This window comes from Lepisma saccharinum, chromosome 28 (assembly GCF_977018435.1).
Source record: "Lepisma saccharinum chromosome 28, izLepSacc3.1, whole genome shotgun sequence".
In the NCBI taxonomy this organism is placed as follows: domain Eukaryota; kingdom Metazoa; phylum Arthropoda; class Insecta; order Zygentoma; family Lepismatidae; genus Lepisma; species Lepisma saccharinum.
The window spans coordinates 25264075-25280638 of NC_139256.1; the positions used below are offsets into that span (position 1 = coordinate 25264075).

The 16564-nt window shown below is 37.7% G+C and overlaps 1 protein-coding gene across 1 annotated transcript; it reads right to left on the reverse strand.

Annotated features, from left to right (window-relative positions):
- Positions 1-12107: 12107 nt before the first annotated feature.
- LOC145980979 (uncharacterized) lies at positions 12108-14363 on the reverse strand. The gene is made up of 3 exons (XM_083114069.1): positions 14069-14363; positions 13582-13768; positions 12108-12339 (listed from the first exon to the last, which is right to left on the reverse strand). The coding sequence occupies exons 1-3, from the start codon at positions 14348-14350 to the stop codon at positions 12122-12124; spliced, it is 687 nt and encodes a 228-aa protein (XP_082970195.1). The 5' UTR covers positions 14351-14363; the 3' UTR covers positions 12108-12121.
- Positions 14364-16564: the final 2201 nt, after the last annotated feature.

Genomic DNA, 16564 nt, shown 5'->3' on the forward strand with positions numbered 1-16564 from the left:
TTGCATTTTCTGTAAAGCGACAACATTATACCGTTGTTTCCATTATGTACCTGCAGATGGCGCGAGCGTCGAAAGTCACGTGGTCTCGCCAGTGTTTCCAAACTTGCCTTTTCTTACGAGAATGTCTTTTTTAACTATGCTTACCTTACCTAACCCTATCTAACCTAACCTTGGCCGGAAATGGTCCGTGGAGCTATCGTGAATTGTTTTTGGGACTATCATGAATGGTTTTCGGGGCTATCGTGAACGGTTTTTGGTGCTATCCGTCAATGGTTCGTGGGGCTATCGTTAATAATTTTTGGGGCTATCGTGAATGTTTTTTTGGGCCTATCCGTCAATGGTTTGTGATGACATAATGAACACGAAAGTAGGTATTTTTCGGTTAAGAAAATCGACAAAACACAAGCACGACGCGCGATGATCCATGACGAGTGCACGCCATATTGTCTGTTACCCAAGCGGAACAAGGAAGACTTATAATGACTCGTAATATGAAAAGCTGACATTATTTTATGGAAAAAGGCATAACTTCACCTCAAAGAATCTTCCGCAATGCAGAAAAGGTAAGTATCAATGCTAAAATGAACTAAATAAACGAGTGAGAGGTGTTCGGGCGATATCGCATAATTACCCTGTATTTTTCTTGCGCGCAAGAAGTTTTCATAAAACCCGCCACATCAAGGTTCATCATAAGATGGGGCAAAACATTTTGAACCTGACTGTTCAAGCCCCATACATAGTTTCTTGAAGAAACACGGGAAACGGCACGTTTCTCTCTCTCACACAAAGTAACCTTCATTTTACTTCGGTCTGCTATTTCGTTGCCACCGTGTTGACGCCGCCGAGTTGTTGTGTCTTGGAAAACTATTGGTGTTAAATTCGGCTGAATATACACTATGACCCTTCATTGTCGTGGGTGTTCACGAAAATTGCGAGTCTGAGTCAGTTTGAGTTCAACCTTCTTGTAGCAAGGACGGTGTAAATTATGTTCCTCGTACTGCACGAAGAGCAGTTGTGAGAGGATTCAATACAGCTCTTATTGATCGATTAATTGATTTATTTTGCTTCGTTCTTCTGCTACTTTTGGCTAATCGCGAAGATGTGGATTAGTGATGAAATTGATTAACGGACACTTAAAAAGACCCATACCCTGGATTCGAACCCGCGCTGTGCAATATAGCCTTATGTTCGGTTTTTGTGAAAAAGTGTGTGTTCCGTGAGTGTTATTTAATGTCGCTAGCACCAGTAGTACAGGCACCAAGGGTAAAATACGTTCTCAAGACAGAAACCTAATTTTTAATGTGTATTCTTACTTCAAGGAATTGACATCGGAAAAAGTGCGTGCTGAATCAGTGTTTTCTGAGTCGAGAACTTACGGCCAATGCGTGTGGTGTAGGCGTGCATACTGCGTCACGTATTATAAAACAGGGTAAAATATCTACCACAGAATCGGTGAACCCTTATTCAAATCTCCCGGGAAACATGCAAGAAAACAGAAACCAGAGCGACAATGATGGCCTTGCAGTTCCTCTACAATAAATATCTTCAAACTTCTTTCAGGTACGAGTTTCTCTTATATGCTGCAGTGATATATGATATGATATTATAATCCTGTGTTGAATTTAACAACAAAGTAACTAACTGAATGTTGTTATAAGAGCTATATTCACTAATTATCACTATTTTATTTCACTGTACTCAAATATAATGTGCATGCAGAGAAAGTATTACAGATAACGTGATGGAACTTTTTGTATCTGGATCTGTCATGATTAGTGCTTGTTGCCATTCATTTGTTTTTCTTTAATTTCAGTTCAGTTGCTAGTAGTGACAAGTAACTGACGAGATGGCTGGGAACCTTTCCGTTGAGCAACGTGTGAAGCTATAGTTTGTGATTTTAAGCTGATTCTCAGCAACGTACACAATATACACAACCATACATTTTTGAATCCTTGTCCCGAGGTTCAAAACTTGCAGTACCTGAAGTTCTGTGGATGCTAGTTTAGGCAATAGACACGTGCTTATTCAAATTATAGCTTAACGCCCATTTCCTTTTAGATATATATAGGTTTATTCACAATGTATTTACAGAAGTTAATTCTTGGCCAAAATCTACATTTCGGTTTACCCTGTCCCCCCTTCCCGAAGAGAGTGTGTAGACTCGCGTAGCCACTGGCTCCACGAGTAAAAAAAAATATAACCCTCAGTACCAAAAAAGGTGGCTGAAGGTATGTGTGTTGTGTACCCGGTTTCCCACATGAAATAAACTATTGGAATAATGTGAAAAGAGCAAGTGTGTGTATTAAAAGAAAGAAAGAAAGTTAAAGTATCCGCCTATTCATATTATCAAGAAAAGTCTTCGTTTCGCCCCATAGAGAAGAGACACCCCTTTACCTCGCCGTATTGCACCAAAACATCTGAGGCCGACTGTTCCCTTCCCTTCCTTTTATAGGCCCCCGCTAATCACCTAACAGTTACTGGGAAGTTTCCGCTTGTCGGCTGTCCAGAAACACACCTACCTACCCAACGGCCAAGAATTAGCACGTACATGAATACATAGACATCCACAATATTACCAAAATACATGACACTAAAACCCGATCGATCCAATTAAATTAATTAATCAAACATATAAAATAAAAGAGGATCAAGTAATGGTTCGCCTCATTACAAACGGAAGTGGATTTTAAAGTGTTTTTGGAAATGTGAGAACATGAAAGAAGTGCAGAGACGATGGCGGGCAGAATTTGATACTGCGCCACCGTCACGTGTAACAATTACGAAATTACGCGACAAGTTTGAGAGGGAAGGGGGAAGGAACTGTGTGTGATCTGGGAAGGTGTGGCAGAAAGAAATCAGTATCGGACGAAAGAGGGATGGAAGCAGTGGTACAAACTTTCACAAGATCCCCCAAGAAGTCCAAACATCAAATTCTGCCCGCCACCGTCTCTGCACTTCTATCATGTTCTCACATTTCCAAAAACACTTTAAAATCCACTTCCGTTTGTAATGAGGCGAACCATTACTTGATCCTCTTTTATTTTATATGTTTGATTAATTAATTTAATTGGATCGATCGGGTTTTAGTGTCATGTATTTTGGTAATATTGTGGATGTCTATGTATTCATGTACGTGCTAATTCTTGGCCGTTGGGTAGGTAGGTGTGTTTCTGGACAGCCGACAAGCGGAAACTTCCCAGTAACTGTTAGGTGATTAGCGGGGGCCTATAAAAGGAAGGGAAGGGAACAGTCGGCCTCAGATGTTTTGGTGCAATACGGCGAGGTAAAGGGGTGTCTCTTCTCTATGGGGCGAAACGAAGACTTTTCTTGATAATATGAATAGGCGGATACTTTAACTTTCTTTCTTTCTTTTAATACACACACTTGCTCTTTTCACATTATTCCAATAGTTTATTTCATGTGGGAAACCGGGTACACAACACACATACCTTCAGCCACCTTTTTTGGTACTGAGGGTTATATTTTTTTTACTCGTGGAGCCAGTGGCTACGCGAGTCTACACACTCTCTTCGGGAAGGGGGGACAGGGTACACCGAAATGTACATTTTGCGAATAACGGCCAATAACTTCTGTAAATACATTGTGAATAAACCTATATATATATCTAAAAGAAAATGGGCGTTAAGCTATAATTTGAATAAGCACGTGTCTATTGCCTAAACTAACATCCACAGAACTTCAGGTACTGCAAGTTTTGAACCTCGGGACAAGGATTCAAAAATGTATGGTTGTGTATATTGTGTACGTTGCTGAGAATCAGCTTAAAATCACAAACTATAGCTTCACACGTTGCTCAACGGAAAGGTTCCCAGCCATCTTGTCAGTTACTTGTCACTACTGACAACTGAACTGAAATTAAAGAAAACAAATGAATGGCAACAAGAGTAGATGGGACTACCTTTAGTGCCTAACAATAGACCTTTTCATTGACATTAATGGCTTTTTTATTCAGTATCGAGGGGTGACGCTATTGTTAATTAATCAAGCGCCACGTGTCGGGGGTGGAGGAGGAGATGAGTCATCGATGACTCATGCACACGTGTGAGTTTGAAATTAATGGTTTTCCATTAGTGCACAATAGATATTATTATGTATTCCGTTTTTACCCTAACCTAACCCTATTGTTGTACTTTATATATGCGTTTCGGCCGGATGTGAGTCATGGGTGGTTTATGCACACGTGGGAGTTTGGAATTAATGGTTTTCCATTAATGTACAAAATACACTATTGTGGAGTTCTGTTTTTTACCCTAACCTAACACTATTGTTGTATTGTATATATGTGTTTCAGCCGGATATGAGTCACAGATGATTTATACAGACGTGGGAATTTGGAATTAATGTTTTTTCCATTAATGTACAAAATACACTATTGTGGAGTTCTGTTTTTTACCCTAACCTAACACTATTGTTGTACTTTATATATGTGTTTCAGCCGGATATGAGTCACGGATGATTTATAATACTTGAAGTTAATGGTTTTGCCATTAATGTACAACCCATTTGATGGCGTCAGGCAAGGTTTCTAGGCGTCGATGACGTCATGTGGCGACGGTGAAGGGTCCGTGGTTCGCAACCTAGAAATAAAGACAAATAGTGGATCGCATCCACTTTAACCTGTAGATACTGAAACTGATTGTACCTAGTTCAGCCAAATTCCTAATGCTTTAGGTCAAATAGTCTTTGCAATGTTACAAAAGGCGGAAGAGAAACGCGTAAATTACTTCTGCAAAATAAAATTGGAACCTCAAAGAAAATTAATCATGCGTGTAAAAAAATTGGCGCCACCTGCCCGCCTACCATTCAGCTCCTGTAAGGGGAACATAACAATGGAGAGTCTTTCTCCCCTCGCGCGTCAATGAACGCTCGCGGTTTGGGGTGACGTAGAATGCAACCACGTAACAGGTTCTTGCTGTAAGCGTATTCTTCCCTTTTTTAAAAGCAATTATTATTAATAACATGTATTCTGCCGTATACTTCGTTTTCATATAGGCTACATCGTTCAATTTCTTCGTCTTTAAAGCGAACATAGGCTAACGCCATATATTGTGTTATAATATCTTCTACCTCCGATCGCATCGGCACCGGTTGAATTCGGGTAAATCCAGATCCTTAATTATAGCAAATATAATCCAGCATCGTCGCCACATGACGTCATCGACGCCTGAAACCCTTGCCTGACGCCATCAAATGGGTTCTACATTAATGGCAAAACCATTAACTTCAAGTATTATAAATCATCCGTGACTCATTTCCGGCTGAAACACATATATAAAGTACAACAATAGTGTTAGAATAGTCCGAAAACGAACTCCATAATAGTGTATTTTGTACATTAATGGAAAAACTATTAATTCCAAACTCCCACTTCTGTATAAATCATCTGTGACTCATATCCGGCTGAAACACATATATAAAATACAACAATAGTGTTAGGTTAGGGTAAAAAACCGAACTCCACAAAAGTGTCTTTTGTACATTAATGGAAAACCATTAATTCCAAACTCCCACGTGTGCATAAACCACCCATGACTCACATCCGGCCGAAACGCATATATAAAGTACAACAATAGGGTTAGGTTAGGGTAAAAACGGAATACATAATAATATCTATTGTGCACTAATGGAAAACCATTAATTTCACGTGTGCATGAGTCATCGATGATTCATCTCCTCCTCCAACCCCGACAAGTGGCGCTTGATTAATTAACAATAGCGTTACCCCTCGATACTGAATAAAAAAGCCATTAATGTCAATGAAAAGGTCTATTGTTAGGCACTAAAGGTAGTCCCATCTACTAACAAGCACTAATCATGACAGATCCAGATACAAAAAGTTCCATCAGGTTATCTGTAATACTTTCTATGTTATTAACATTCAAATATTGTAAATCCCTTTGTGGGACACTCTGTATTTATAAAAAACTGAATATTGGACACAGCGAATTCTCTGTTTACCTTCCGCTAGCAGTTACTTTGGCAATTGCGCAATAGAACTGGCTGCGTACACCGTATAACAACGAAAACATTTAGCGATGAAATATCCCCATTGCAACCCCCGCACGTGAAGTAGATAGCAGAAGAAGTCTGTAAACGAATGGCTGCTCACAAATAAAAATCAAGAGTATTGGGAAGGTAAAAAAAAAGGTTCCCCAGAAAATACCCACTAAGTAATTGCTACCAGCACTGAGGTTTGTGTTAACAGGCACAATTAGAGATATCGAATCATGTAAAAAAAATGCTTGTGGAGTATGATACATTCGGATTTAATCAATCGGAACTTGGACAAAGTACTCATTTTGCACTCGAAAACTTTTTTTAAAAAAAGAAAAAAAAAAGATGTTTTTGCAAAAAAATAAAAAATAAAAAAGTGCCCATAACTTCCCTCGTACTTACTCAACTGTACAGTGGGAACCATGAGTATTACCATCGCCATGTTCGTGCACTTTATTTGACCCAATATGAGCTTCAATAATTAAAAGAAAACTCAAAACAAGCTGTTGACAACTTCTGTATCAGCATATATAAAAATCCATAGCTTAAAAACACGTAGGATGTAAGAGAAAAATTAATGAAAATAGTCATGAACAATTTGCACGCAATACTCATGGATCCGACTGTACAGCATGACTATTCTTATTTATATAATACAGTTAAGTATCTCAATATATTCCACCCGAGAACGTAAGGGACTGATATAATAATATCATAGAGAGGTAACTCACTAAATTATAAAGAACCAGGAAAGAAACTGGTACTTACCAGAAACTGGTCACAAAAGAAGCACCAGAAAAAACGTATATTCAACGTGTGAACAAATCTTATTGAAATTGAAGAAAACAGTGAGGTCATGAGACGTAAACAGTCCCATCTTACGAAGAAGACCGAACCTTTCGCAACACGAGTGTATTTTTCAACGCAGTAATGTAGAAGAAACATGCAAAAAGCAGTTACATATCCTGTTACAACAACTATGTCCTATATCTTAGTCTCCCGAACAAACATGTTTACCTAGCAGTCACAAGACAATGTTACATTACGGTCGTAACCGATAGATGGCACTGTAGACTTAACAGCTGAACATCTGCCTGTGTTGCTGTGAGAAAGAGTCGAACGATGAACAAACGCATATGCATATTATTTGGCTTCAACGTATACGTAAATGTACTACATGTGCAAAGTGTAAATACTTGCTCGTGGCCAAATCTTGAACCAATACTCATATGTGAGATATTGCTTCAAACATAAAACAATAGCACTTCAAATGTAGACCACGAAATGTTTGAGTTACAGGTTTCGAACTCAATGAACTCCTAGAAATGAACGAGTGAGAAAAAGAACGTAGGTGAATAAAGTTTGCAACATTGCGATTCGTAAGACAAATTTTCAACTATATTTTTCGACCAAAGAAGTGAGGAAGTAGTATGAAGCTGGCCAGTAGTAGTTGACCTCCGTGGCGGAGTGGTTCGGACATGAATGTTTGTGTTTGCCACAATGAGAATAGAAACTTGATATATGCGAAAAAAGTAAAAAAAACAACAACATATAAACTGGAATACTACCACATGTCTAAAACATTAAGATGTTTTAGAAATTGATGTATGTGAAATTATTGATTTTTTTAAATCACACGCGTAACTCACATATTAGATCTTCGAGGATCTGTACAATTCCTTCTGTTTTTGCATTAATCCATGATGTAAAGAATCCTTAAGATTAAATGCATATTTAATATTCCTGTAATTAAATGTATAGTACATATAATTGCTTGAGTCATCGCACTGTTTGCCATTTAGTATTTAGGTAGTACATACATTCTGGGATTGTTACAATTTTTGTAGTATAACAAGCTGATGTAGTGCGACATATTCTACTCAACATCGTTCTTAATTGTTGTCACATTGCGTACTTACGTGTTGACATGTAGCTATTCTATGATCTATAGTGTCTTCTTCATTACATAATACGAGTTCATAAATTATGATCTATATTATTATGTCTATGTCATGATATAAAATATACTACAGGGATTGAACTTTATTTGTTAAATGCTTAGCCTAAATGTTTTCCAGGCCCCGTTGGAAGTTTAATGATCTACTTTCGTCAGTTGTGTATTTAAGTCAAATTCGCATTGATATAAGTCGTTGACTTGTAGGTTTTACATCCAACTTCCTGTTCCCAGCCGATAAACACATTCCACAATTGTTGTTAAAAGATAAGCGTCTCTGGTAGCATGTAGCTTCTGTGTTCGTGGTCAAGGTCAAAGAAATTGCTTCCAGTATCGATCGAAGAATTTTCGCTGTGCAGCTATCTGACTGTTGCACTAATGTCTGGAGATTACGCGAGTGAACAAGAACGAGGATATGCACTCGACGTGCATCAGGCCTAGATCACTTGGCTCTCTATGATTAACTTCTGTGTGATAAGCAGATGACGGATTTATATGTATAATTGATTGATTCATTCATTTAGTTTATTTTACTTGTCGTTTTGTGCCTCTTGGCTAATTTGCGAATTATATGTATAAAAATGTGATACATTTTTAGTTATTTTCACCAAAATATAGAATTACATAGACTTAAAATTGTAAAAAAAATACCTTTTATTATAAGTCATAATACCCTTATATTCACATTAATTGTAAAACAACACAAAATGTGTGTTTTTATTTTCTGTTTCCGAAACAATGAATAACAAAATTTTGTTGTAAGTGTTCGAACGTGAATTTCCTTCTGTTGTCTGTTATAAGATGGATTTATATTGACAAACTGTGTTCAGTATCGCAAGAAGTAATGGGAATGTATTTCAAATTTGTCAGTTATTCGCAAGAAATTCACCCAACTCATTCGGTCACACGGGGACATCTAGTTATTGCCCGAATATGGAGTATATATTAAGAAATGCTCGGAAATATGTAAAATATGAGCCAAAACCGACTAGGCCATATGTTAAAATATGTAAAATGATGAATTTTTCGAGTCTACATGCCTATTGCACAAAGATATAATATATCAAAATATCACTGATTTCAACTTCATATTTAAATATGTATTTACATATATATACGTTCCCTGGTGATAAGCACCTCTCAATACCTGACCTTACCACAAGAAATATGTAACTAGCGATCTCAATCGTATTCTTGTTCCCACTAACCAGGCTTTTGCAAAGGCATATCTATTTAAGTAGTGCACTCTTGATGTAAGCGATAGATTTCGTAACACTGATCTTGTGTATTGCTTGCTAATTTTTAAAAATTTATATTTATCGCAGGCTGTTGTTTATTCTGAGGAATATATACCTAACCATTCTAATACAGCTTCTACTTTATGCAGCATCATTTACAAGTTATGTAAACTAATTTGTTTGTTCTCTCCGATGGCGTAGTGGTAACGTCGTCGCCTTGTAATCAAAGGATTCCGAGTTCGATACCCGCTTAAGGCACCTAATGTTTCAGGTCCCACTTCAACTCTAAGCCCAGTCACGATTAACCTTTATGTACATATAGTGGACTTGAAAATCTAAAGCGATCATCACTGGGAAGGGAATTTCTTTCCAGCTTTTTCTCTATCAGCTGTGACCCTGGACTGCCTTTAACACACTAGCGAGGCGCTGGTGTCTGGACTCACAATCAGTATAATCCTCCTTGTAGCTTGTGTTCCGTGCTGCCCTTATGTGTCTGTTTTGATTGATTGATTGATTTCGTGTTTTAAATGCACTTTATGCACAGTAAGGCTAATCGGGATTGAACCTATACTTTACAGTGGGATCCGAACCAGTATGTCTCCACCGGGTATCGAACCAGGGATCCCTTCATTACAATGTGACGACGTTACCACTATGCAATCGGGGAGGCCTTTAGGTATTTTTATTTTCTCTTCATCCATATCAACTTATCACCATTCATTCCCATTAGCTAGTAGCTGAAAATGGAAGTAAAATAAATTAAATCAATCAATATTTCAGATGTACTTGCTTTAAGATTCCTATAACTTTTAATTTTCTACCTATGGAAATCTTTATAGCACACATTACTTAGACATCAATTCCAGAAAAGCCAAGGAAACGTGTAGTCATGTGATTTGGTCTTAAAATTTCTCATATTTAAATTGTTGCTCTCAACGCCATAATCTTGACATGTAGTACACAGCAATCTCAATTCCATTAAGATGTGCCGCCCCCGTGGCGGATTTGTTAGCGCTACGACGCCAGGTGTTCCAGGTTGGAATCTCGGCCTGGCATGGATGTTTGTGAGTGTCCATTCATCAATTTCGTCATGTCATCACTCATCCCCATCTTCGCAAATTAGCCAAAAGTGGCAAAGTAAAATAAAGCAAATCAATCAATCCATTAAGATGTAGGTAAAAGTAAGCAAGATAAAGATTGTTTGGTTTAATTACTAAGGGTAACAATGCAAAAAAATAAACTGTTTTATAACCCATAAAAGCTGTTATCATAATCGAGATGGTGCGCACAGATAGGAAATGGGCACGTTACGAGACAAGGGAAAGTGTGAGGAATTTGTTTAGAGGCTAGCGACGGGTTTATGTATGTGCACGCGCATCATTTTCTCAAGGTTAGATTCGATGTTTACAACTTCCTGTCAGATTGCAAGAGTTTGTTCTGAGGACACTTTATGCTCAGATAGGATGGACTGAACCTACTATAGAAATCTGGAATCCGATAAACTGTGCAATGAGGTACCACGTGTATCGAACCTGGGAATCCCTTGATTACAATGTAAACACTACGTCACTGCAATGAACACGCCTACTACAGAAGTTTTTTTTTCAATTGTTTGATTTGATTTTTGATTTGATTTAGTTTATTTTACTTTGCGTTTTGTGCCTCTTGGCTAATTTGCGAAGATGGGGATGAGTGATGAAATGATGAAATTGATGAATGGACATTCACAAACAACCAAGCCCGACCGGGATTCCAACCCGGGACCCTTGGCGTCGCAGCGCGATGTGCTAACCACTCGGCCACAGTGTCGGGCTTTTTTCAATTGTTGAGACCCAAGGTTCGAATCCCTGCCTGTGCATGGGGGTTCTTTGCCAGTGTCCGTTAATCAGTTTCATCATCTCACCACTCTTCCTCATCTTCGCGATTAGTCAAACGTGGCAAAAAGTGAAGTAAAATAAACCAAATCACTCAATGAAGTGTTGAGTACAAAATGGAGAAGTTTTGTAGATTCCTTACTATTGAAATAGGGACACGGGTCTGCGAAAGAAACTTTTTGACTTTCCTTTTCTTACTATTTATCACTTTCTACCACTCTAACTTTACCCCTGTCTTCCTTTCTGCACTTATCTCCGGCCTTTTCCCTTCTTTTACTATTTACCTCTTTCTACCTTTCAGTCTCCAAGTCTCCTTTTGTTTTGTCTCCTTGTTAATATTATTTCTCTTTCCTTTGTCTTCATTTCTCCATTTACCTGTCTCTCCAGTCTTGTATTTCTATCTTCTACTCCCTTTCACTTACTTTTTACCTATTTCTACCATTACTTTAGTCTTATATTTTCTTTTTCTCTCCCTGTTTTGCTATGTATCTCTTTTTACCACGCTTTTATTTTCTCTGTCTTCACTTATATTCACTTTTCTGCACTTATCTCCGTCCTTTTCCCTTCTTTTACTATTTACTTCTTTATTTATCTTTGTCTCCAGTCTTTTATCTCTCCCTTTTACTTACTATTCATTTAGTCTCATATGTTCTTTTCTTCTTCCTGTTTCACTATTTATCTCTTGTTACCACTCTTTTCTTTTCTTTGTCTTCATTTCTCCATTTATCTCAATCTGATGAAATTGATGAATGGACACTCACAAACACCCATGCTCAGGTTGGGATTCAAAACCGGGACCCCTGGCACTAGTGGTTTGTAATTCACTGCAAATGCTATTAATGTTATATATTTCTATCTAACTACCAAATTGAAAAATAATGTCTATGTGTTTTACTCTTGGTACTTTTCGTTTTAGGAACCCGAAACATTCGGTAACAAGATTCAATATCGAGCGGAATACACTGAATTAATCAACTTATATATTGTATTACTATATTAACACATCTACAAATTGTGTAGCTTTTCATGTCGTCAACCTGTTAATACACGCAATCAAGTTCTGTCATATTATCCAGGATTCCCTCCTCTTCATAGAACCTTCTGATGACAACCATGTCTTCGTTTGTTAATTGATATCCTCCTTTGGTAAGGACGCATGTTGTAATCTCGCTGTACTCACTTCCTGAAGTGCGTTGGCAAAATTTTGCAATCATGTAATTCCCTGCAACAGCTATTGGTACCGAGACTACTACATCATCTGTAATCAAGGAATGGGTAATTAAGATAATGAATGGCATTTTGCAGACACAAATAAGAGAGTTACTCCGCTGCTTTAAATTAATGTATACTGCTAAACCACAACATGTAGGCTACAGTCAACTGTAACAGTACTTCTTCAAACTTCCCAAAATGTGTCCTTCATGACTAAATCTTAACGTGTACAGTCAACAGCAAAACTATTTCTCTAAACCTCTCCGAATGTGTGCATTATTGCTAAAGCAAAACATGTATTGTCAGAAGCAAAAGTACTTCTCTAAACCCCTCCGAATGTGTACATTATTGCTAAACCAAAACATGTACAGTCAGCAGCAACATTACTTCTCTAAACGCATCCGAATAAGTACTTTATTGCTAAACCACATGTATATGTATAGAGTACTTCAATCACAAAGTAATGGGTTATTAACGAAATTGTATTGTCCTCCTATTCACTTTCTGGCAGGGGCGCCGACTTGTCAAAATTATTGGGGGGGGGAGTTTATCACTGAAATAAATTAATGAATGACTCACTCACTCCCTTTTTTAAGTTTTGGCCTGAGTGTTCGGAATCTCATAAAAGCCTACGAATTCCTCAAAAATATCAAAATTTTCATTTACAGTTCGAATGCAAAATTTCAATTGTTCACGGATGGAAATGTCACAAGTTTCGTCAACCATAAGAGCAAAATATTCCTGACTTTAATATCTGCTACCACGGAGCGCAAAACAGATCTCCCTAATATATCAATGATCTCGTTCTGAATGTCATGTGAGAGCCATTTGTAGCCCGAACGTCCCATCCACTCTCCTAGTTCATGCACATTTTCTTTTGAAACTCTTTTTAATAAAAATGTTAAAATACTCATAATTATATACTTAGTGTATAGTAATAAGTCATGTGTTTTGGTGTCTCTGGACATAGTCCCCCCCAAAGTTTATGGTTTAGCTGTCTCAGCCCCCCAAAGTTGATGGTCTGGAACATTTCAAATGTGTATTTAAAGTGAAGTTCATGTGGCACAATTCAGAGTAAATTTTACAAGAGAATCAAAATAATACTTGTACATTATATTTTCTTAAGCAAAATTATTTTGGGGCTCTGCCCCCATGGAGTCGGCGCCTATGCTTTGTACGAACAGTAAATTGGGTGTCTTATATGATTTTCAAATAACACTTCCCAGAGCTGCTGTCAGCCATTGTGAATTGAAATAATACACAAAACATGATTCAAGACAATACTCACATGTTTCACCAAGCACACATGTGTATCTTTCTTGGTGTGTCATGTTGCAAGGCATCACTAACGTCTGGCCCATAGACTGAAGAGTTAAGTTAAACGATGTACTGGAATTTCCATTTCCAAAGGATAAGGTATAGCACAATATAGAAGAGGAAGAACCTATTTGAAGTTCCCAATTTCCAGATACATGCTGTAATACAAAAGTATACTGTTTTGTGTTATTTTTTGTAATTGAAAAGACAAGTAATAATAGAATAGGACATATAGAATCTGGTAGGAAGGAAAACATCAGTCAAGCAGTGAATAAAAATAAACAAATGAACATAAAAATGAAATAACGTTGTTTCAAAGGGCCCTTTACCAGTTAAGAGTGAATCATAAAATAATTTTTATATAATACCAGGCTTATGAATTCACGTATTCTTGCTCTTCATATGTTTTTAATGTTAGTACAATTTTAGAAACATTCGAATGAATATATGAAACATACCTCTGGAAATCCAAGTGAGCTAAAACCCTGACATCTATCGGTGACCAGCGAATCGTATATTGCTTCAACAGACTGGTCCTGTCCCGATTCCCTGTTCAACACTTTTAGGCGTTCCTCTTGTTCAGTGTGGCGTAGCTTTTTCTTTGGAAGGGGAGAGAACTGTTCGCTTATTTGTAAAAGTAGGAAGGCGATCAAAACCATACAAGCCAAGGTCTTCATGCAGCTTACCAAGAAATTCAAAACTGGAAAATTTTTCATTGATATTGTACGATTAGCAGACATTGTAGTACATGCGATCGTGGTCATTTTGCTTCAGCAGCATAGTTGTCGTTCTGTATCTAAACTAGAGCTGCTTCCTATTGGCAAGATAATACGGATTTGTCGTAACAGACTAATTAGATTGCCTTATCTTCTGAATGACAATAACTTACAAACTTGATTAATTTACTGTTGACAACATTTATACATTCCCTCTGTTAAGCAGATACATTACTTTTAAAATTAATTATATATACGTATAATTTGAAATTAATTGTACTGATACCTTGGAGACGGCTACCCCCCCCTCTCTCTCTCTCTCTCTCTCTCTCTAGGGTCTCCCCGATGGCGCAGTGGTGGCGTTGTCGCCTTGTAATCAAAGTGTCCCGGGTTCGATACCCGTTGGAGGCGGATTGTGGTTCGGATCCTACTTTAAACTGTAGGTCCAGTCCCGATTAGCCTTACTGTGCATAAAGTGGACTTAAAACACAAAATCAACAAACCAATCTCTCTCTCTTTATATATATATATACACACACACACACATCAAGACCTTTCAGATTCACATTTCACAGAGGAAAATATGAATGTGCACACGCACTCACGCACGCGCGCGCACACACACACACACGTACACACACACACACACACACGTTTCTTGTTGCTGTTTGAACGGTGGGAATTCTGTCGTCTTGCACCCAAGGGGTCCGGATTCGAATCCATGTTGAAGCACATTGATTCGAATTCCATTTTAAAAAACAGTAAGTCCAGTTCCGCTTTACCTGTCTGAGAATAAAGTGGAGATTACACGAACTTTTACATTTGCTGCACGAAACATTAGGAATTTCACAGTTGAAATAATCGTGAATGTATATGTATAACTGTGAATGCATATTTAATATGCAATATTTATTTAATTTCAGTTTCACTTGCGTAATGTCCCAGAAAAAAGTCAAATCAAAGAGAATGTTAGCTTTCGCATTGTGTCTGCTAGGTAGGTGGCCTACTGGGTTAGAGGGTTTAAACCTCATCGTGCGAATGAATGTTCCTCGTAAACGTTCATCAATTTTCTCATATCACCCTCTTCGTTGATTAGCCAAAAGTGGCATAAAAGCGACGCTGGATAACAAAAATACGAAATACATACTTTTCTCATCTTTATTTCAGGAGTTGACAAATAAAGTATGTTAGAAATCAAGATGGAACAAGACATAATCAGGCAGATCAGAAGTTACCAATTAATTTTATACAGTATTAAGGTGAAATCAATGCTTCACTTATTTCTTGATTCTTATATTTACGAATTGTCACTTCAAAGGTACAATGGTGCAACTTGGTAAAAAAAAAAGAAGAAAAACCTGACTGTTTAAATGACCTTGCCGAGACAGTATGTGACTGACGACGTTTGCAAACAACTCTGAATGCCATTGGTTGTTTGACAGGAGTGGGCACGGGTGGGCAAGTGCCGACCCAAAAATTCCTGTGCCCACCCGACTGCCCACCCAATCAAATTCGATAAGTACATATACTTGGCGATATATCCATGATTCAATAAAGAAGTGTATTCTGGTGTTCATAACATGTATATTTTACTTGTGAATATTATCTATGCTGAAGTGTTCACATATTATCAACCCATAAAAAGCCAATTTTGTCATTAGAAAGTGAAAGTAATTACTAGAGCTATTGAAACAAAAACTGTGATCAAATGAATACTTCCATGATTAAGAGCAGCTAGTAGGCTTAGGAGGCTCAAAATTATGCAGGGTATGATCAAGATTAGATCAGAATTTAGGGTGAGCTTGAGGACTACAGCTCCGGGTCTCCACATACGTATATAAATCCCGACCTGGGTATGGTTAAAATAATCTCTAAATAAACAAATAGAAACATCATCTTAGGGTTACTTCCTCCGGAACACAATAAATTATTTCGACTTTTTAATTATTATTAGAATAATTTAATCAAGAAGACTTAGATGGGCAGGCCATGTGACGGGAATGGCAGACGAATGAATAGTTTACAGGATTCTTGTTGGCAAACCTGATGGTAAGAGACCAGTAGGAAAGCCAATACAAGGATGGATGGATAACGTTGAGATGGACCTAAAAGAAATCGGTAAGGATGGGAAAGATTAGATTGATCTTGCCCCGGATAGGGACAGATGGAAGGCTTGTGTTGCTGCAGCCATAAACCTTCGGGTTTATGTATGCTAGAGTATAATAAAAAAATAATGTA